Raw genomic sequence first — 22,302 nt, 5'->3', positions numbered from 1 at the left:
ATTTATACATGATTCCCTCCCTGTCAGTGGGAACAAAATGCAGCCTGGTGCCCTGTAAGCAGCTGGTATTTAACTGCAGGAACCACGCTGAGGGCAGTCTGGGCTTAGCCAGCGGATAATGCGAGCTCTTTGAAAAACAGCTCTCCTCCCAGAGGTGACAGCAAAGACTGGCTTGTTTGACCTTGACTTCTCCAGTGAGTTGACGTGCAGTATAGCAGGAGAATTTCTATTATTTTGGCTCTTGCCCATGCACACGAATCTGTTGCTCTTGTGCAGAGCCAGTTGTAACACAGCCTGCTGACGCAGTGCCAGGAATCAGGCTGGACCTTCCGACCTCCACGTTGGATACTACTATGCCTTACCTGTACTGCAGGTGTGCCTTATTGCTGATCATCTAGCGATTCCTTGCAGATTACAATAACCACTGCTCCGAGGGTGTTTTCCTGACAAGAGGTCGCTTGCTGCTCTCTCCTCTCCTGCAGCTGAGTGCTGTTTCCCAGGAGCGGTGGCTGCAGTGCCAGCTGCAGGGTGAGCTGGCTCCAGTGCTGCTGGTGTGCTCTGAGCGGTACCTGTGACTTCTGCCATGTGGGCAGACCTGAGTGTGTGCTAGAAATCCCTGAGCAGCTTTAGCTCCTTCAGAAATGACAGCCAAGGTGCTGCAAGCAGATTGCTGGGAAGGTGTTCCTAGCCTCGGTCTGAGATTTTATGGGGGTTTTTATTTCAAATATTTTCTGTCTGGGTTCAGAACTGACATAAGCTGGGCATGTGGTGGGAAAGGTTTCTCTCTCACACCTCCCTTCTCTCCCGGGGTGCTGCCTTGAGACTGTGACACTCCACCCGGGCTGCTCACCGTGGAGGTTGCAGCCTCATCCCTCCCTCTGCACAGAGTCGCTGCAGGGCGTGCAGCCTGATCTGAGCTGGTGATGTAATTTCCCATCTGCTTTTTTAAATTTCTGCCTTGTTAAAAACCATGGCAGGGAGGGGAGGGGCTGGAGGGAGAGCAAGGAGAGGAGACCCTTTGCAAACAGCAGTCTCGGGAGTGATCCTGCTCCCTTACTCTCCTGTGTAAGACTGGCAGCATTTTAATGATGCTTATTTTAATTTGCACTCTGCAGTCTCTACTCCTGAGCCAGGTTTGTATTTCACCATCCCAACTGTTTTTCACTTCACGTAAAAACAGAGAAGACATAGTAGAAGCAGAGGCATGCTCACCTGCCCTGGACTAGTTGTAACAAGCAAGGCAGGGGAGCTGCCATGACGATGGGATGCATTAGCCTCATAAAGAACCGAGATAAAAGAGCTCTTCATTATTCCCTTGCAGATTGAGTTAAGGCTCTCAACAGCATTCAGGCTTACTACCTTGAGTTACTGTAATTTAATTTTACACAAGTGCCTAATGTGATACCCTTTTCACCAACACTTCCCCCAGTCATAGTGTCATACAGATGTCTGAACCCAGGAACTCACAGCTACTGATCCTGAATGTTTTCTTCAGATCTGGATGTGAAGTGAAGCACTGTTTTTCTAAGTAACTCCACGTAAAGGGTTGGTCTGAATTTAGCAATGTCTGCTGCTTTATACCAGGACTGCCAAGCCTGGCGTCCTGGCTTCTGTCCTACTCAGTTGATGAGCTCTCAAAATACGGTCTTTTCCCTCAAGCTTTTGTCCTCTACACTTCTTCAAGGAGTCTTGATCCTTAGTTCACTTTTGCTGCTAGAGAAAGAAATATCTTTCATAAGCCTTCTTTAGATCTTATCCTCTAAAGCTGTTGTATGATACCAAGGCATTTTCCAGGGCACAGGGAGTACCTCAGTCAACTGAATCGCTGGTATTTGAAAACAGTATTTTAGCAATTCTGTATTTTCTACACCAAGACTCCTTCACCATGGTGTCAAATAAGAGAATATTGCAAGAACGTGCTTCTTTTCATTATCAAGACTTAGGCTGAAATTCACATGCATGAGCAAATTTGATCTTGGCTTTAATGTGAGTGCTGACACCAGCGGATGAGCGAGCATAAACACACACCAACACATGTGTGCATGCAGCTTGAAACCTCTGTCACACTCCCTTCAAGAAGGAGAGCTCTGAACCAGCAAGGGTGGTGACTTCCATCTGTGAAGTGGTGCTGGGAAGGCAGGAGGGCGGTTGGGGGAGCAAGAGGAGCAAGGCTCAGGTAGCAGGAGGTGTTAGAGGTCAGAATTTCAGCAGCCTTGGCAGCGCTGTGCAGTAGCTGGCAGTACTGGGGGACATGAACAGGTTGTCCACTGGCAGGACTGTGTGGGGTCACAGGATGGGGACAGCAGGTGTTACCGGTCAGGATTAAAATCCATCAGCTGAGGTTTCCTGCACTCCAATTGCCTCACCTTTTTTTTTTTTTTTTTTTTTCCTCCCTTCTTTATTCTCTTTTTTAGAGGAGGGATATAATTCTGTGGGAAGGGGCAGCTGTGTTAGCTCCATTTCTAAATAGAGTTTAAAATACTAGAGGAAATCTGAAAAAAGGTGCAAAAGACAGGTGCAAAGCAACTCCTTCCTGCCGACACATGTGCACGGCTGCATCCTGTTGGAAATAGGCTGGCCCATGGCACTGAGTTGGCAGGTGAACAGAGGGCTTTGCCTTGCAGCTGGTGTGGGAACCAGCTTCACCACGTGCAAATACTGCACTGGGGTTGCTGTATTTATGGCTTTCACTGAAATCATCCATTCATTTCAGCTGTACAGCTGAAATGCTGGCAGAAGCTGAATAATTGCCACCTAATGACCAGATTTACAAAACTTGACAACTGCTTGTTTATCAGGAGGAAGGGAGGAATGATCACAGAGTATCTTGTGCGTGACAGCATATTTACAAAAAAGCCTTGGTTAGTCCTTTTGATGACACTTAAATAGAAATGCATCTGCTGCTCCTGTTCTCAGGTATATAGAAGAGAGTTCTTTATTTTACGTTTATTGAGTACGCTTCTGATCTTTAATAATTGGGGGGTGGGAGTGTAGTAGTCTTCCTATGGCACTGCGTGTCATTTTCCCCCCTCCAACACTAAAATATTGCAGCAGTAACTAATCCTCTGTCAAAGCTGCATAGGCAGACCCACATGGGATTTTTCGTAGGTTTTGGAAGGATATTGTACAGATGGAAAGGTCCTCTAAATGAGATTTGATCCCATTTAGTATTTCTATTGAACCACATCTCGGAAAAGCTTTTGAATCAGTTAGATTCAAGAACTGGAGATGATAAGATGTTTTAAAAAGAGGTGGGAGCAAAGGCTGTTGGATTTGAGCTAAGGGGGTAGGAAGGCATGGTCAGTGGCACTTTTAGAAGGTAAGTATCTCATACCAGCATTGGTGGTGGTGTATAAATAGCTGAGGGAGAGGTACACCCAGTCTTGCAGGTGGGTGTTCTCCGATAACAGTTTTGTCAGCTTGCTAGAATGGGGAAAGGCTGTAAGCCTCCTTGTTCCAGAAATCTTGCTGACTACAGATAGAAGAGTTATTACATAGGCACTAGAGCTAGTACGGATTTATTGTCAAGTTTGCATCTCTGTACACAGATGGTTTGTGCCTCTTGGAAAGCAGACTGAAGTTACTCTGTTTCTTTGGTGACTTTGGGCATTAGCTGTTGAGGAATGTTCTCAAAATTGCCATGGGTTACATGGGGAAGGGATTTGGGCTAAGCGTCGGTGAATCAGCCTTCTCAAGTAGCTGTTTGGAGACCTCACTGGTTGCTTAAAGTGTTGTCAGATGTGTTTGTGGCCTGTGATTATGTTTGTTGGGTGCTGGCTTGCAGGATGGGATATTCAGATCCTTTCCCACAAGGCGGCTGGCAACTGACTGTGAGCTACCTGTGACCGCGGCGTGGATGCCCTGCTGCTCCCAGCCTGCAGAGCCCGGCTGACAGTGGCATGGCCTTACTCTTCCTTTATTTTGACAATGAGCATCCTGCCTGCTTGTGGCAGCTGCAGCCTGCGGACCAGCAGCAGTGAATGTCACCTTGCTTTGCATTGCAGTGTTGGCATATATGCAGTTCGTGGAAGACTACTCAGAGCCACAGCCATCCATGTTCTACCAGACCCCTCAGAACGAGCACATCTACCAGCAGAAGAACAAGCACCTCATGGAAGTCTATGGGATCAATGACTCCTTTAGCAGCATGGACCCCTCTCAAGATATGGCACCTCCTCCTGCTCTCCCACCGAAACAGCGGCAGCTGGTGAGTGACATCTGTGGTGCCCCCCCGGCAGGGCACACCAGCCTCCCGGGAACAGCTCTCTTCTTGCTGCTCCTGTTTCTGACAGGCTGTGGTGGTGGGAGGGTGTCTTGCTGGTGTTAGCACATCATGCTCCTTGTCATCTCGTTAACACGGTTTTAGGCATTTTGCATCATCTACTTTGAGCTCCTTTCTAACCCCACATTCAGACTGTTCCCCGCAAGCTCTGAAAGTCCTAAAATTCCCTGAAAATGAAACATTAGTCTTCCACATGGCATGGCTGAGTCTGTGCCAGACGACAGGCTTGTGTAACGACAACCACTTTGAAGATTTTGACACACTGAGCAACACGATTTTCAAGAGATTGCTGCAGTGTTGTTCCCAATGCTGTTCTGAAACTGCTGTCAAGGATGCCACTAATAATAACCATTTAAACATAATAACTCCTTTTACGGCTCGGTCTTTGCCAGAGCCACAGAACTTTGGTATAGCCATTATTTAACCCATGGATGTTCTCCCCCGTTAGTCCCACTGTGTGATTCGGGTGGGAATCCAGCACAAAAAGGCCCATCCCCATGGGTACGTGTGTTGAAGGGTGGGTTTAACAGTACAGCCAGTGCCATTCTCCACGTGGAGGATGAAATCCTGGCCTCGGTGATGGCAGCAGCAGTTTTGTTTCCAACGTCAGTGGAGCTGGGATTTTGTCCTGTCTGTTTTGCGAGTCTTCCTTTTTTTCTCTCTTTTTTTTGAACTCCAGCCTCAGGAGTTTTGTTTATCTGATTTGCTGTATTTGGAAAAAAAAAAGAAAAAGCATCTTTTATGCTGATGAAACTGACTTAAATGGGCCATGGCTTTAACAAAACAGGAGGAAATGTGGGAACAGAGCCATGGTCTTACCAGCATGAGGGCGACTGTTGCAATATTTTTTCATGCTATCTATGCTAAAGTTTGACTGTCCCAGGGTGGTTTTAATCAAATGGGAAAAGCAACTGAGAAATCTCATTTGGGGATTTGCATAACTACATTCTTGTGATGCAGGTAGGAGTCCTAAAAAGATAAAGTAACATTTCCGGCTGCGTTAAACTGAGTATTATGCATTACTGCTTTGTGGGGATGAGACCTTAAATGCCCGTGTCCCATCTGCTTTGCAGGGACACTGGAGAGTCTACAGGACTCCTCTCTGAAGGATCAGGCAGTTCTCCAGAGTCTCTGGTCCCCTTGTCAATGTGATGCTTGCGTTGTCCCCTGTACCTTGTAGTCCCTTGCCCTACCTCCTCCTCCTAGAGGTGGCTACACTCCAGTGATAGTTTCCAGTGGTGACTTGGTCTACATAGTCACAAGAGAGGGTGTGTAAAGCACAGATTTACTGTAGCCATTGTGCAGAAGGGAAATTCTGCTCCTTTTCTGAATTAGTCTGCTGAAGCAAAGCATTTCTTTGCTGCCCTTTAATTATTATCTGGGCAGCCAAGATGTCACTGGTTTGCCTGCTAGGCATTCTTGCAGTTTTGCAAGCTGATACAATCAAGGTGTTGCTTGCAGTTCCCCTGAAGCAAAGGTTTCTTCAAGCGCAGCCTCCCACCCTTACCTTCATTTCTCTGTTGGGAAAATGGTGCAAGCAGATGATGGCTTATTCAGCAACCACTGTAAAAGCCACCAGGTTCTTGTTCCTCTGCTGCTGTTGCTGTGAGAGTTTCCAAAACAGCAAATCACATAGGCATCAGCTGCTCTGGCAGTAGGCAAGTTTTGCTGGATGGACTCCTTTATAAAATAATAATTAGGAAGTCCTTTCTGGTGAGCTTCACATCTTCTTTATGAAACATTTACATTATATTCTGCAAGTCAGAGCAGAGCAAGCCTAGATATACCTTAGCTTCCCTCAGACTCCTTGCTATAGTAGAATTCAGGAGAAAATCCTGAATAGTATTTGTTACTTACAGTGTAGTATCTCCTTCTTGTGCAAATGATACATAATTTTTGGATTGGACTGAAAAAATGACAGGACATCACTGTTATCCTGCATCTCAGCAGTACCAGTGAGGGCCCATAGCTCACACTGGAGAGACCCAAGTTCCCAGGATGCAGGTTGCCATAAAAACTGGTAGTCTGCAAGAACTGGCTCCTTAAAAGCAAGAGCCAGTTCCTCCTTTGAGCATCTGCCCCCCATGCCGTGGGGGAAAAAAGGGCAGTGAGGAACAGCTTGCCTCTCCCCGCAGCAGCTGGCCAGGGGTGAACTAGAAGGGGGAGGCGGGAGTTTATTTTTAAAGGATTTGTGAAACAAAGAAGATTTGAACTGTGATTTTTGTCCTGCCTCTTGAGCTCAAGAAAGGCATATTGGTGTGTCTGGCTCTGATGAGCTGTATGAATAGCTGTTTGTTTAGCAAGCCATTATATGCATTGTTTTACAGTTAGCATTTCTTATCCTTTATCCATAGCCTTTTCTGAGCTCTCTTTCTTTGTGTCTTCTGTCTCTTGCTTTCTCCTTCCTCTTCAGCAGGCCTCCTATGCTGCCTCTTCTTTCCCTTCTGTCTCCTACTGTGTCCAGCAAACTAAAGTGCCCTTCACCCCCGAGGACACCGGTGCCACTCAGGGCCTCACTATGTCAGTCTCTAACTCCTTTCTCAACCGGCACAGCTCCTTTCCTGTGCATTCGGTGAGTTGCTCTCCTCACTTTAACACGTGTGCGTATTTGTGTCGGTAAAACGCTTGTGTGCAAATGCCGTGCTTACGCTCTCAGTTGCAGGTAAAGGTGAAGGTTCTTTTGCGGGCTTTTGAAGTGATGTAGTAATCAGCCAGATAAGACAAACCGTGTGTAAATCTTACCAAATGAAGCACAGGGGAGGTGTGGCTTTCCTTACTTTATATACACGGCGGGATCGACATCTGCGGCGATGGACTGACGAAGGAGAGCTGGCCTCTGTGCCCAGACACACTCCTTTGACCTACATGTTCCCCAGGCTGCATGTTGGGAAAGCCTGCAAAGCCTTTTTGTTCAGCTGCTTAATGTCAGCGATGTGGATGAGTCGATTAAAGGCTGCAGTGTGACCCTGGCCTTTGGAGAAATAACAAGGTGCCGTCCCTGAAATACAGGGATTTAGTCAAACATACGGAGCAGTGGCTGCAGCTCCTTAATGGTTTTTTTTCTAGAAAATGGCCTCTACCAGATCTTCCATCTCGTATTTGCTTGTCTGCTTCTCTTCACGTCCCGAACAAGCTCAGTAAGCTTGTATGCTATGCTGATGAACGAGCAGGGTTTTCTCTCCTACAGCACTCGTGAGCAGTCTGAAGAGAGAACGGCGGGAGGAGCTGAGAATGATTTAGATCAAAATAAGAATAATGTTAGAGCACTGCTTAAATCTGTGATCAGCTGGTTAAATTAAATGGTAGTAATAACAAAGTCTTAATATAATGAAATTAAATCTAACCATGGGATTCCGCCAGCTCATCAGTATGGGGCTCGTTTGCATGTAAAACTATGTGGTTATGCTCTGATTGCCATGTGATGACAACTGAGAATAGACTTTTTTTAAGTGACCTGGATGTTTAGTAAATTAGACTTCTCCTGGAGAAGAAATTATCAGAAAAGACTTGAGAAAATTCAGAAGTGTTCAATTAGTAAATTTAATATTAAATGTTATTATATATGAATATATATATAATTTCATTTTATATATATTATATATAAAAATGAAAATATTAAATGTTTGAAAACGGTATCCCCTCACTGTGCCACTGCTGTCTTCCCATTTCAGCACTTAGTCATTCTCTAAAAATTAGCAGTAATTGTTGGTCCAAAGAAGCAGGTGTTCAAGTACTTTACAAGTAGTGCTACTGTGCCAGCAGTGAATAAAAGCTTTTGGCTTCCACTTGTGTGAGAGCGAGCATTATTGTAGTTTTGCTGCACAGATGAAAAGGCTGAGGTGCAGAAAGGTTAGTGCTTGCATAAACTTGTGATAAATCATTTTAAAATTTGAAGTAATGCAAAAGCTCTCTTGTTTGACAGTGATCCCTACAAGCAGAGCACAGAACTGTAAGACTAAGTAAAAGCACTTGACTATTCTTGTTTTAATTGAGAGGCTATAAATATGATACTGTAAAGGTCTAAAAATATGTGGGCATTTTCATTTAAAAAAGCGCCTGGGTTGGATTAAATGGTTGCTACCTACTTAATTGTTCTGATCTGTTCTCATCTTGCTTTAGACCTCATTATTGTGGATATATCATTTTATGAAATGTTAAAACTTTATTAAAAAATCCTTACTCATTTTTGCAAGGATTTGGTGAGTGGAAAATAAATGGCTGGAGCATGAGGAACAATGAGAACAGTCATAGAGTGCACTGTCAAATGCACAAAGGAAATAAGCTGAATTAAAAATGGTGATTTTTCCATTAATGCCTTTAAATTATGGTAATCTTATAGTTGCTCATGACTCTAGCTGGTCTATTTTTTCACCAGCAAAAATGAGATTTTCACTATGACAGTGTCCCTTTGTCTCCGAGCTGCAAAATACCAATGTCCTTACATGCATCACAGCTGACCCATGTAATACCATAACCATGGTTTATCCCATTTTCCCTATCCCTAATAAGACAGAGATGTGAAACAGCTGTCAAGGTTTGGATCATTCCCAGGGTGACACCCTGCATGTCAGCACTAAGAAGGACTAGAGCCCCTCTTGTAATCTGCTCCCAAGTGTCGACTGGAGAGACGGTGCAGTTTCACATGAGGAATGCCACGAGCTGCACCGGTAACGCTTGAAGCACATTGCTCTGCTCCTCTTATTCTCATGTCTTCATTTTTCCTCTCCCACCAGAAAAAGGCTACTCAAGTGAGCTCTGTGGTGAACAATAAACCTGTTGGGGGGGCGGGGAAACCAAACATTAGCTGTCCACCATCGCCCCAGCAAGGGAGTTAATGCTGGGGAGAGCACACCTTTTATGTGCCAGCCAGCTGAGCAGTTGGCTTCTTGTGTGCCCAAATATCAGTGGTGATTATCAAATCTCTTAAAATTATCCGTCTCCTACATAAATAGTTATCCATTCTCTGCAGGAAGCAAAAACCTCCTTAGATCAATACCAGGAAGTCAGAGCTGATAAACGAAATGGCTGTCCATTGACCCAGTGTGCGCAAGGCACTGCAGGTTTGCCAGGCGTAGCCAGTTTTCAGCAAGTGCCCTGTGCTTTTTTCCTTCCCTGGAGACTGGCCTGGAGCGGTCAGCAGGAGTCAATCCCAGAGGGAAGAGGTGGCCCTGTACCCATCTGTTTGCATGCAGGCAGCAGGAAAGCCAAACCTACACCGTGTTTTGCACGTTAGCCCATTAGCTCTGTGCTCCAGGTGAGGGGCTCGTGCCTTACTACTGATTTACAGGGCTTAAAAACCTGTTTTCAGACAGTGTTTTGAAGCAGAAAAGAGGGGAAGTTGTTCAGAGCATCTTTACTCTTTAATGTATGAATTTCTTTTCTAGAACACTGACTTTTGTTCTTGCCCATCAGCACTGCAGATGCTGCTGCAGTCCAGAGGCCACCGCTGCTCTGTCAACCCACTAATCGCGCCTTTCCCTTCTTTGCAGGAAATTGTGTCAGAGGTAATAGCTTTTACTGGATAGAGGCAGATCTTGAGCAACTGGATCAAACCTCATAGGTCTGGCAAGTCGAGCCTGTTTTTTAACCAAGTCTGAGTCGTGTCTGGCCTCTGTGCCAGCAAGGGTCATGTTTGTAGTGTGGGCTGATATTTTAAGGACTGCGGCATTAAATTCCCCATCCCATGTACAAGCCGTTAAATTCCACATTCGGGGGGCAACTGGATTGTACTGTCAAGAATCATTCTAGGGATTCCCATCTCTTTTGAAAACACATTCTGTTGCTAAACAGTGGGAAAGGAGGTATGCAATAAGAAAACATACTCGGTGGTGATTGCTGGCAATAGGTTTTCTCTAGGTGATCACCTCCCTCCCTTCTTCTTGTGAAGACAGAGGTACTGTCCTTCGGTTTGTTAACTCCTCGTGCTGTTTGACTGGAAGTGGGTGTGCAGGAATCAGATCTTGAAAACTCATTCCTTCCTGGCAGCTGGGGAACTGCGCAGGGATAGAGGAAATCAGTCCGGTGACAAGCTCGGCTCCTATCCATCCACTTATTTTCCACCAAAAACTGCAGAAGGTCTTGCGTTTGGTTACAGCTAGGAAGCTTTTCCTGGTGGAAACAAACACCGCAGTTGTTTCTCTGAGGCATGAACATGCCACTAGTGGGAATTGGCTGTGGAGAAATAACTTGCCTTTCTCAAAATGCTGGTTTGTCTTATGTTTATTTTTTAATTAAGAAACGTTTCCAGTAATTTTCCAGAAACCAAATTGGCTGTCAGATTCCAGCAGAAGGCGCAAGTGATTTCCTTACGAAAGCTCCACTTCAGCGCTTCTGTTCTCACTTGTTCCCACCGTTCTTGAGCAAATTCACAGCAACTGTTTTTCTTTCTTGTGTGTGTGTGTGCTAACGTATGTTCAGGAAAAGGAGGGTCAGATAAGTGTTTGAAGATGTGCAAAATGCAGACATGTGCTTTGCATGTTTTCCCCGCCTTGCCCCTGTTCGTGCCGCTCACTTCCAGCCTGCAGCACATGCCGCAGCTCTGGCCCTCAGCAGGGACTGAGCTGTTTCCATTCATATGGTGGGAGCCTCGATCAAACCAGGGCTGAGAAATTATAGTCTTAGTTCATTTCTGTCCTGAGCAGGTTTTGGCTCCTTAATTTGGGACAGAGGGAAGAGGGGGAAAAAGATTTTCATCCATTCAACCGGCTGATGATTTCTAGGTATTGTTTTGCCTTTCCAGTTTAGCGTTCCTTCTGCATTTGTGTTCATTTCCACTGCCTGTGGCAGGGCTGGACGGTGGTGTTAGTGCTGTTGCATGCTGGCATCACTGAGTCCTGCTTCTGGAAACTACTTCCTCCAGTGGCTTATACGTTTTTCTTGCAGTTGTAGCACTGTGGGTCTCTCTCTAGACAGTCCCCTGTTGGATCCATAGGCCACACGCTCCATGTTTTCGGTGTCACTGACTTTTTAGGAGTCTTGTCTTTGCCTCCAAGCTCTGCCTTTTAAAGGTCTGCTTGCTGGATATGGTGGTATTGTCTACAAGCTGCACAAGAGTTGACACTCTAGATGCGATCAGATTGAATTCTCCTGGTGGTTTCAAGAGAGAGATCCATGGTAGCATAGCTAATGAATGTTAGAAATGTTTTCTTCCCCCTCAGCCCCCTTATTTATTTTGTTGCAAAGTTATAAAAGAATCCCTCCCACTTAAGAAGTTTGGATTTCGCGGGGGGGGTGGTGGTGGGGTGTGTGTGTGCAGAACTTGGGAGACCCTTTCCCAAGGGAACAGCAATCCCCATCCATCCCTCTGCAATGCTAACCATCACTTAAAAACAGTGAGGTCAGCTGTGCTGCCAGGTCAGAGGCTCTGCTGAGAAACATTTGAGCATGAGGAGTTGCTGCCTTTCCTGTGGCAGCGCTTGAAGCCATTCTGTTGGCAGCTTGTGTTTCCAGCCATTCATTGTAGGAGCATTTCCTTCCTCATTAGCAAAAGTACCTGGAAGCCCAGCATTGTGTCATGAGATAGGAAGTCTTTTCTAGTAATTGTCTATGCAATTATATTCTTGGGGTGTAACAGCTTTGTGTAACACCCAGTTATGTTGTGAACATAGTTCTGTACTGTTGGAATTTGGGCATCCAGTTCTGGCCTGTTGCCCACGTCGTCGCTGTCTTAATAGCATTAGCAGGGGAGATCTAAAAGATTGATCCTTTCCTCTGATAGCTTCATGTTTTGGAAGTCTGATGTTCTACCTGCTCTGGGAGTGTCTGGCAGGATCGCAGATTAATTTGGCAGAAGTCCGCAGGGTGACTGAGAAGGCTGTGCTTAAAAGGTAAAGCTGTGTCTGCTGATGCTGCAGATGCTCCGTCAGCCATATAATTGAATTCAACTTTGAATTTAGGATGGAGACTGCTGTAGCTCACAACCAGCGACTCCCTGCCTATAAACACCCAGTCTCTCTGTTACTTGTGGTCAGCCATGCCTAGAGAATGTAGAGAAGCATCACTCTTGAAATAAGTTTTCTATTAGAGTGCTTATCTCCTGCCATGTAATCCAAATAAATGGCTGTAATGTCGTTGACCTTTGGGATGTCCTGTAACGCTGCTGCTAATGATGGAAAGCTGTTCTGAAATATTGACCGTTGCAAAAAATCAAAGGCCGCAAATTGAAAACGTTGAAAGATGCCATCTCTGGAAGACCTCTGTGCGTAATGGTGTGTGCTAAACATTCAAGTCCAGGTGTGTTAGCTTCCTGCTGTTCCCAGGAGACAAGATTGCTCCAAGCTCAAAGCACGCTTTGTGGAAGTACTTCCCAAGTGGCAGATAGTTGTGTTTTTTGGTTTGGTTTTTTTTTTAAATCCACTTTGCTGGTGAGAGGAGGGGTATCTCTCTCTTCTCCCAGTGTTGGCCATTTGCCGCAACAGGTCAGGATCACTCATGCTGGGAGACTGTCTTCTGGTCCTGTGGTGGGAGCCCAGCAGCCTGGCTGGAGTTTGGATAGAGGAAAGACCCTTTCTGGAAGAATGCCGTGCACGCTGCTTTCTAGCTTTCCCAGAGATTATTTTGAAGTACTTAAAGCAAAGCCATGGAGCCAGAGATGGTGTCAGTACAGCCATAACCAAGGCATTGCTGACCCTGCAAGAAACCTCTAAGAGGCAAATTAAAACAAGCACTGATTTTTTTCCGGGATAAACTGTTGCCTGTGATTTCTTGGGGCGAGGACGAGAGGATGACTGGTTTGCTTGTGACAGTTCTGTTGAATGGACTGTCCCCTCCCAAAAGAAGTATGTCTTTTAAAGGATGACAGAGCTTCCAAGCGATGTACAACACCCAGCCCTGTGGAAGCCATCGCCGCAATTCCTGCTGCAGCTGCTGGCTGGGCTGGGTCGGAATGGGTGCCATATGGACATCATTTCCACTGCAGGGTGGTTTTTTCCCCTTTAAAAGTATGCTTCATTCTTGGCTCTTGTCCCAGCACGGCTGCATAGCTGGAATTCCAGAGCTGCCTGCAGGCTCCGGAGGAAGGAGGGGGCTCCCTGGCTCGCTTTCTACAAGATGCAACTTTACAACGAGATTGGAAGTCGAGAGCAGCCTGGCTAATTAATACCAGTGTACCAAAGGGTTCTCAGCGCTGTTCCCTTTGTTAACAGCACGCTGAGAGCATGTCTGCATCGTTAAATGGTTGTTCGCGGATCACATGAAGATGAATGCGTTTTCCTGGGTACCCAGGTCTTAAACCAGCATTTTCAACACATCTCATGCCAAGGAATTGTTTTGAAAGGTGTATTGATGAGGCTGAGGAGAGATGAATGTATAGTGATTGTCCGTAGTAACGTATCTGCATTCAAACTTTTAAATTTTATGCGACTTTATGTTCTGGTTAGGTCTAAATTGCCTTTGAATTGGGATTCGTGTCTCTGAAACTAGGCAGGGCAGAAGCTGTACAGGTTTTCCTGCCCCGGTAGCAATAATTAACCTCCCCGCGCTGGGAGCTCAGCCTGCAGGCAGTGACCAGGCAGCATCCCGGCTGCCGAGCCTCCCAGCCGGCGGTTGGCCTCAACTAACCCTGCCAGCACCATCACGCAGCACGAGAGCTTCGCAGGGTGCTGCCTGGCCCCGAGTGACTTGATTGAGGACAGTTATTTCCTTTCACTCGTGCCCTGCATGAGCTCCACTGCTGCTTTGCAAGAGCCTGACCTTTTCTCCGGGTTCAGCAGGGCAGAGACAAAAACCCGTGGGACTCCTCAGCAGATGATGTCCATCACCTACAAAGTGAAGGACGGCATATGCTGCCGGTCTCACGGGGGTGCAGGAAGCCCAGCTCTAGGGGAGCTGGCACACAGGTTCTGTTTGAGCAAATTGTGTCCTTTACTGGGGCAGAGGATCTCGCTACTGGGACAGCAGTTTGTTGAGCGCCTTCGTGAGCCATTGCGGCAGCGGTTGGTGGGAGTACATGTTCTCCATCCACTTTGCGCCAGCTCTTTTTTGGGGGTCTAGCCTGGGACTTGGGGCAATAGTTGGCATAACGCTGGTGAGATCATGGAATACCGGGGAGACAGGGCAGGGATAATGAATCTGCTGAGCCAAGATGATGTCATAAGCCCGGCGTCTTACGAGGGATTTAGTGTTTTGTGCCATGCAAGTGAAAATGAATAAATGTAGAGCATTTATCCAGGCAGAAAGTAAATACAGAGATTAGACTTGTCATTGTTACTGAGGCAGCACCAAAAGCTGACAGTGTCCCTGGAGCCGGGGCTGCTCATCTGGAAAGAAACGGGCAGGAAGAGAGGAGCCTGTCCTAGAGCCAGTCTCCTTTTAGCCACAGGCATGTGGTAGGGATTTGCATTTTAATTATTTTTCACTAGTCTTTTAAGCTCTCTTTCCAAAGCATCTCCCTCTGCTTCTCTGTATTATGGCCCGCAATTTGTTTTGGGCGCCGAGAATACACCCAGAGCACTGCCGGACTCCGTGCACAGCAGAGGGCAACCACTCAAGGATTAAGGTGGTGGAAGGTAAAGTCTAGCCATTGACCTTTACGTTTCCTTTCCTTTGTAGTGGAAAAGCTTCTTTGCCCAGGCTTCTGGCTCGAGGCTGTTATCAATTTAGATTTTCAAGCTCACATCTTTCCTAGGTAGAAATAAAAATACCGCTGCTGAACTGGCTGCTGCTGCTGCGGCTCAGGTGACAGCCTAAGCTTTGCTTTTTATCACCCGCTCAACTCGGAGAAAATGTAGCCTGAATTCTCTGATTCACACCTTTCTTTCCGCTTCTCCTTTTGACATCCCAGCCGTGTCACTTTTCATCCTGGTTTGAGCAAGCTGTGTCTGTGCTTCTTGAGAGCTCTGTGATGCACCGTCCTCCTGCAGCAGATAGCTCCAACGAGCAATTGCCACAGCTTCATTGCAGCATGGGTTTTTTTGGATGAAGCCATTCTTCCTTCGGTCCACTTGGCTACGACACAGATCTCGCTTGTAATTGAGCTCTACAGGTTTTAAAATAAACTCCTCTCCAGCAGGTTTAGCAGCATTGTGTTTTGGTTTGGTTTGGTTTGTTTTTTACGGGTGTCAGCTTTGTTTTTGAGTTACCCCGATGGCAAATCTTACTAGCACCAGATGTTAAAAGACAGAGGGTTGCTTTTGTTTTTCTTGGCACAATATATTCCCACTGCACCCTGTTTAGTATTATCTGAACAGTAATCTGATGATTAGGAGAGATGGTGAAATAAAGCTTTGTGCAGATGATCTCTTTTCATCTCTTCAGCTGACTCTTCAAGGCACTGCATTAAACGATCAGTTTGATAAGAAATTCATCGCTCCTGAGGCAGTTATCATTTTCGCTCCCTGTGTTTTTCAAATGGGAAGGAGTAGCAGCATAATCTGCTTTATCCTTCAGCGCAACTTTGAAGGCAGTATCCAGCCACTCCTCTCTGGGAGCTGGAGCTGTGTGTTCTGGAACAGACTTGACACAGTAGCTGTTAAATTACAGGGCTGGAGCAAACGGCCTCTTAAATTTGGATCCTGTGGAAAATCCCAGAAAAGCAATAAGCACTTGGAGTACTTTTCTCTATCTAGATATTTCCAGCGTGCTCACAGTTGCGGTTTCAGTATGCCTTCGCATCCTCTCATCCACTGCAGTGATTTTCAGGATCACTGTCATTAGACATCCAGGCTTTCCCCATGCCTAGCGAAGGCTGGATACCTGCAGGTAAACACCCTGGTGCCCACTGTCCCTCTGTGAGATGAGCAGCTGCGCTGCTGTTTGTGCAAGAACGTGCCTCTCTGTGAAAAAAACGGCTGGTGTGTCCCAGGTAGCGATTCCTGCTCTAGCGTGTGGATGATAAAACAGTGCTGCCTGTGTTCAGGTTGGCTCTCAGTGGAGAGGTGCCTGGTTTGAAATGCCTTGTGCTGTCAGTGCTGCGCTACTGCCGATCTAATTACTTTTTCTTTTGTCTGTCTCTTTCCTTTCCCCATCTTCCTTGCTTTTGTGTTGTACGTCTCTGCATCCTGTAGTACAAATCCGTGTTTAGGTCCTACTCCCAGGACTTTGTGCCTCATAACCAAGTCTCCATACCTCCTTTCCTGTCTTCTACCTCCTCCTCCTGCTCCACCCCACCTTTTCCACCCGTCCATCCGTCTCAGAGCTCTGACCTAGCGGTGCCCGCCACAGCCAGCCAGTCACCCAGCACTGTGGATGTGCCAAACTCCTCTTCTCAGGAGAGCAGCTTTAACGGGAATGCTCCTGTCTGCCTTCCTTCTGAAACCTCTTTCACTGATTCTCTCCAGACGCCTTCGGTGAGACTATCCAAAGAGATAATGCACCTTAACGCAAGGCTGGGTTTATTTGGTTTTTAAAAGAAAATGTCTCTTGTATTAATACATGCTAAATATGATCTAGCCCGGTTTCCAAATGTCTATGTGAATTGCAGAGAGGTAATTTCATATAAAAATGGTGGCTAGAAAACATTAATAACCTCAGCAGGTTTGAGAAAACATGAGCACATATGTAGGAAGCCAAATGTCAAATGCGGGTGAAGGGGAGAGGAGAAGTTGCTGCAGCTTCCTGCAATTGTCACACCAAGCTGAGGAAGGTGAAGGAGTGTTTTGTGATGTTGCTTATTTCTAAACACAGACTCCTAACAGTGGTTCACATCCTGCAGTTGCTGCCACGGTAGGATGGGTGAGCCCCAGGAGCAATGGGTGCAGGCCAGCTCTGTCTCTCCTGTGCATAAACCTGTTGCTCTCTCCTGGCTCCTGCTCTTCCCAGTTGCCAGCAGCCCTAGCTGTGCAGTGGCACAGAGCATCACCTGGTGACATTAGGCTACTGCTGGTCTCACACTGATACAGCACTACTAGTTTGAGGTCCCACATCAGTTTTGCAGATCACTGAGCAGGATTGGCCATTACAGCTACTTTTTAACCTCATTTTCAAGGCAGTTCCTCTTTTGTTTGCTGCAAAGCCTGGAGTTGATGGGATTAGAGCTGTCAGCATGGTGCATGCTAGTGCTGCCTCTTCACAAAGTTTGGAAGAGAGACACTGATTGCAGAGTAAATGATCAGATGTTCACACCTTGGACGTGACCTTGCCTTTGCATCTTCCTTGCGTTGGGTCCTTGTTACAGCCCAGAAGCCCTCAAGTTTGGTTTAGCTTGGCGTGATGGCTCTAGTCCATGCTTGTAGCATAGTTTGGGAAGTAGGTTTGGTACCCTCTGGGCTGCAGGGCTGATCTGCATTTAGCGGCAGGACTACAGCGCGGGTAGGACAGGCGCTCGGCTGTCAGGCTGCGAATGCTCAGCTTCTGTAACCTTGAGATCCGCACACGCCTATCGCACCTCTGCACTCTCACGTGGAGTCCACGGCAGCTTTTGCAGAGCAGTGCCTGCTGCTGTCCTGCTGCAGCTCAGGGCCTCAGGAACCAGAAAATAATGGCTCTGGGGAAGGTACAGCCTCGGTGGCCAGTGGTGGCCGCTGAGCTGGAGGAAGGGCTCCCAGTTAGGTGACAGCAGCCGCCAAGAGCGCTTCTCCTCCCAGCCCACGGGCACGTTCTCTCACTAACACTGAGTGCTGGCACGGGGGCACCATCACGTATTTCCTTTCGTCCTGTCTCCCTTAGAGTGAAAACGCCAGTGAGGAAGCTGGTGAGGGTGAATACGTCAATCTGTATTCCTCTGGCCAGAGCAACGGGGAACTCCCTCGCTCTGAAGGAGTAAGTAACCTGGAGAAGGGCCGGACACCGGGAAGGGGCTGCCTGGTGCATGCTGAGTTCACACCGGGGCTGACACGCTTGGCACTGGCCTCTTCTGCACACTGTGGAGCTCCTGTGTCCGTCCTGCCGCCCCAGCTCCCGTGCTGGTGTCCCTCCGCTTGCCCGCTGCTGGCTGCTGGGCTTGGGTGGCCTTCTGCTCTGGGTGGAGAGCAGGCGATGCCTTGGGGGTCGCGCTGAGCCCTGGCAGGGTAGGGATGGCTCTTCCTGCCACACTGTTCCGTTTGCGCTTCGCTGCCTGTTTGGAGCTGCTTGCGTGAGGTTCCCTTCCAGAAAGCTGCATCCTGACCAGCACCATCCTGGGCCTTGTCTATTCTTGTAACTGCTTTGGCTTCCCTATTTTAATACAGAAAACCTTGTGCTCCAAATTTATTTATTTTTTCCTTCACCGTTTGGATACAAAGTCAGTGATTGATTTAGCATTGTAATCGCACGCTGCTTCTTCCTTCACTCAAGCCTCGTATCTCAGCTATTTCCTAGAGGAGACAGGGCGTTTTCCAGGGCAGGGAGGTACCGTCTTCCTGTTGGGTCATAGGAAACAGCGGCAGAGATCTGTGGCGATCCTTTTGGCTGCCCTCATCTTGGAAGGCACATCTCCCACAGGATGTCTCCGAGACCTTTACCCATGCTGGTGTTAAATACGCCAAGAGATAGCGCTCCTGTCACTTCCTCAGGAGACACATCTGGGCAGGCCCATCCTTTGGGGCAGCTGTGAGCTGGTTCTCCACTTTGAAGCAAAGGGCTTTACAGATACAGTCTGGAAAAATTCTGCAGACCTCAAAACGCCTAAGCTCACCAGTGAGTTTGTTTCAGTCCTGTCTGTTCAGTAGGTAGAATTTCCAAGTTTCAGTCTGCATAATGTTAAATAATTCTGAATTCCATCACTGTTAGATTAATATTCCCATTTGCCATTCATGGCTGTTTGTCTCCTTAATAAATGGCTTAACTTAAAATGCCGTATCTTTGCTCTGAGCTCTCTACCTGCTGTTCTATGCCACGGGTTCAGATGGTTCTGCTTTTTTGCATTAGCCTCATTTCCACAGCCGTGAATTATGAAGTGGAAAGGTTGCATCACGGTGTAACCTCTTCTGATGGGGGAGAAGGGAGGTAGGAGTGGCAGTGTGCATCCACCCACTGAGACAGGCTTGGGGGCTGTGACCAGGAGGGCAGCTGAAACCGGAGAGGTTAGAGCTGGCTGTGTCTGTCTCGATTAAAGCAGAAGGCAAGTATATTTCAACAGTAAGGGCTAGGGGGGGAAAAAAGAAAAGAAGTCATGAGAGGGTTAAAATCCAAGACAACAGTTGACTGGTGTCGCAACTTTCAGCATCATTTCACAATGTTAAAAGCAAACAGTACTAATTACACTGGTCTCCAGAGATGGTCCTAAATTTCCTGTCTGATTAACTTCTGTGTTTCCTGGCATTTGGCGTTAACTTGCATCAATCTTTAACCACTCAGTAGGAATTTACAGTAAAGGGCCATTTAGAGGCAGGCAGACTGTAAATGCAAGGCTAGCTGTGGAGTAGGACCCCAGGTAATAAGGAAAACCTTCTTTTTCTTTGCAGGAATCTCCCTCTGTCAAAGATGGACACTCCAAAGACTCCACTTTGAACAGCAGTGCCATGGGGAAGGAAGGCAAAGATGGTGCTGAAAGGTGAGCCTGTCTCCCTTGGTATTCCTGCTTCCCAGCCTGGAAGGGTACAGTCTCACTAGCATCCTGTTAGTAAACCATCCTTGGGGCTGCCTGTTCTGCCTTCAGCCTTCTGGATGTTCTCTAATCGTTAAGCCCCACTATTTTTGCACAGCTGGTGCGTGGTGGGATCCTGGATCCCAGCAAGATGTCATGACTTAACTCGGGGAGCCTGCAGGGGTTAATGCAGCCTATATTAGCCATCCTGAGTCCATCTAATTGGCAGTCCTCTCACTGACACGGGCTGCTCCCTCCTGCTTTCAGGGAAACACGCAAAAAAAGTCTGTATCGCTTTTGGGAAATAGTTTTCCAGACGGGAATTTCCTCCTAACCCTGCTGGTTAGAGGCTGGCTGAGGCCCCGAAGCAGGAGGCTGTATATCCCTTTTAATGCTCTTAGCTATCATTTGTCTATGTAAATGATGAGGTGCAGGCTGTAACAGATGGGCTTCAGGAGGAGTGGAGCGGGTGCTTCCCTGCTGCTTGAGATTGCTCTTCAATTGCATCTCTAAAGGAAAACTAGAGAAGGGCATTGTTTTGTGCGGTGACAGTCAACTTCCCCCCTCCGTTTTCCTGCCGTTGGTTTGAGGGGTTTAATCCCTGCAGCGAAGGAGACAATGCAGGAGTGCTCTGCAAAGCCCAGTCTGCTGAAAGTACTGACTGGGGCAGGGGGGCTTGGCCTGTGCCTGGGGGGAGCTATAAAGGCCATGGGTACTTCTGCCCTGCCCCCCAGGAATACGGGACAGAGGGCATGTGTCCAGGCACAGGAGTACCAGCCTTTGGGGGCAGGAATACTGGCGCTGTGGGTGTGCACCAACAAAGTGTCAGAGCCTTCTGTTCTGTCTTCCTGCAGCAAGAGAGTCCCCTGGAGCAGCACAGAGGGTCACGAGCTGACTAAGCTGTGTGTGTGTGGAGTATGCTCAGTCTCTATACGTCTGAGGAAGGGCTTAGATTTGTGTGCACTAAAAATTTGGTGGATTAAGGAGACATGGGAGCGTGTACTGATGCATAGTAAAATCCTGTCTGCCAGAAATGCAGGCAGACAAGTGTTCAGGTCCTAAAGGTTCATCTTGTCTCTTTTTCAAGAGATGCACAAAGCAACAGAATTAGAGCTAGGCGTTTGGGTTTGTTTGCAAAAGATTTACCTCCGGACTGCCTGTGTACTTACTGTCATTTAATGAAGGTTTGTATGCTGAGAGCTTGGGTAGACCCAGCATCTCTTCCCCTGGATGGGCAATGACACTGATGGATATTTGCCAATTTTTTTTACAGGCAGCAGCAGTCACCAGATGCTTTGGAGTCATCACAGTTGGAGGAAGAGGTAGATGAGCTATCCCTTATCGACCACAGTGAAATTATGGCTAGGTTAACACTGAAGCAAGAGGTAGGTGCATTCAGGGTTTGCTTTCATACTGTTTGGTTTATGCTGTTTTGAAAGCTGATTCTCTGTGTGCACAAGCAAGGCATCAGCTTTAATTTGATAGGAAAAACTAGGTTGCAGCAGAAATGGTATGCAGCTTTATATGTGCAGGCTGTTGTGAAAGTATGAGATGCTGGTGCAGGCAGGGAGCACCAGCAATAAGTGAGGGTTTAACAAAATGTGAGATGCCTCTCTAAAAAACAACACATCTTGTGCCTTTTTCCCAGGCTGCTCCTTCTCACCTCTTCAGCCTGCAACAATCTGAAACGAAGCACCCGAGAGCCTGAGCACAATTAATCCAGGTGCAGCTTTATGGTCTTGGCCTTTCAGTCCGAAGGCATTTGCCGATCAGGGCGTTTGTATTACTGATGTGGAAGAGCAGCCAAAGTAACTTTCTGTGTTTGAGAAATGGCTTTCTTTCTAGCCTTGGGTGCACTCCCAGACAGCTTTGCTCACTGTGCTCTTGAACCAAGCCGTCTTTGACATGCAGCTTGAGGGAATATGCAGGCTTTTGAAGCTTTCAGACTGTCAGAGGGCTAGTCTGAAAAACAGAGAGAATGTATCGTTTACTGGCACTTTAGGAGTGTTCTTTGGTCAGCTGAGATGTGCAGGAGAGAGTAAGAAGCTATTATTCATTCTTTAAGTAGTATTTCATGAGTCTTGCCAGAGGGTCACCTGAAAAATTCACATCTTTTAGACATAGCTGCTCCGTAGCTGTAATCCATGTTTTTTTCCAGTGTTTTACATATTGAAATGACAAAGACATTGCTAAGGGAAGCCAGATGTGACTCCAGTCTCCTCTGCAGGCATATTTCCTTTAAAAAACACTTAAAAATTGGTGATTCCTGAACATTTGAGACTAGCAGATCTCTGTCAAGCCTTAACTTCTTTTTTTTTTTTTTTTTTTCCCTCTTTATGATCTATGTGTTTGAAACATTATAAAACTGCCCCTGCAAGCTGTTTCCTGCAGCCAGGAACCGCTGGCTGAATGATAGATCAGTTTTGCTTATTTTTAGTTGTGAATTGCAGTAGCTAGAAGAAAGATGTTTTTAGAGAGTGGTAAGGCAGGGGTCAAGCAGTTAGCAGGGTTGTTTTCTGCTCCCCGTTATTGGATCATTTCAGGTGACCTCCAGCCAAATAGTTCCAGATTCAGGAATTAA

At 46.9% G+C, this 22,302-nt stretch overlaps 1 protein-coding gene across 7 annotated transcripts in view; it reads left to right on the top strand.

Annotated features, from left to right (window-relative positions):
• Window positions 1-22,302, top strand: part of RAPGEF1 (Rap guanine nucleotide exchange factor 1) — a 92,361-nt gene that overhangs the window by 57,275 nt on the left and 12,784 nt on the right. For 2 of the 7 annotated variants that reach the window (XM_056351072.1, XM_056351071.1), the window contains 6 exons: window positions 4,005-4,207; window positions 6,696-6,854; window positions 16,285-16,566; window positions 17,885-17,977; window positions 19,600-19,688; window positions 20,995-21,106. In XM_056351072.1, the coding sequence (XP_056207047.1) occupies window positions 4,005-4,207; window positions 6,696-6,854; window positions 16,285-16,566; window positions 17,885-17,977; window positions 19,600-19,688; window positions 20,995-21,106 (938 nt within the window). The remainder of the gene's footprint in view (window positions 1-4,004; window positions 4,208-6,695; window positions 6,855-16,284; window positions 16,567-17,884; window positions 17,978-19,599; window positions 19,689-20,994; window positions 21,107-22,302) is intronic. The other 5 variants (XM_056351070.1, XM_056351074.1, XM_056351073.1 and 2 more) reach the window with 5 other exon arrangements.

This window comes from Falco biarmicus, chromosome 9 (assembly GCF_023638135.1).
Source record: "Falco biarmicus isolate bFalBia1 chromosome 9, bFalBia1.pri, whole genome shotgun sequence".
Lineage (NCBI taxonomy): Eukaryota > Metazoa > Chordata > Aves > Falconiformes > Falconidae > Falco > Falco biarmicus.
Note: the sequence above shows the minus strand (reverse complement) of the source record. Positions and strands in the feature narration are given on the sequence as shown.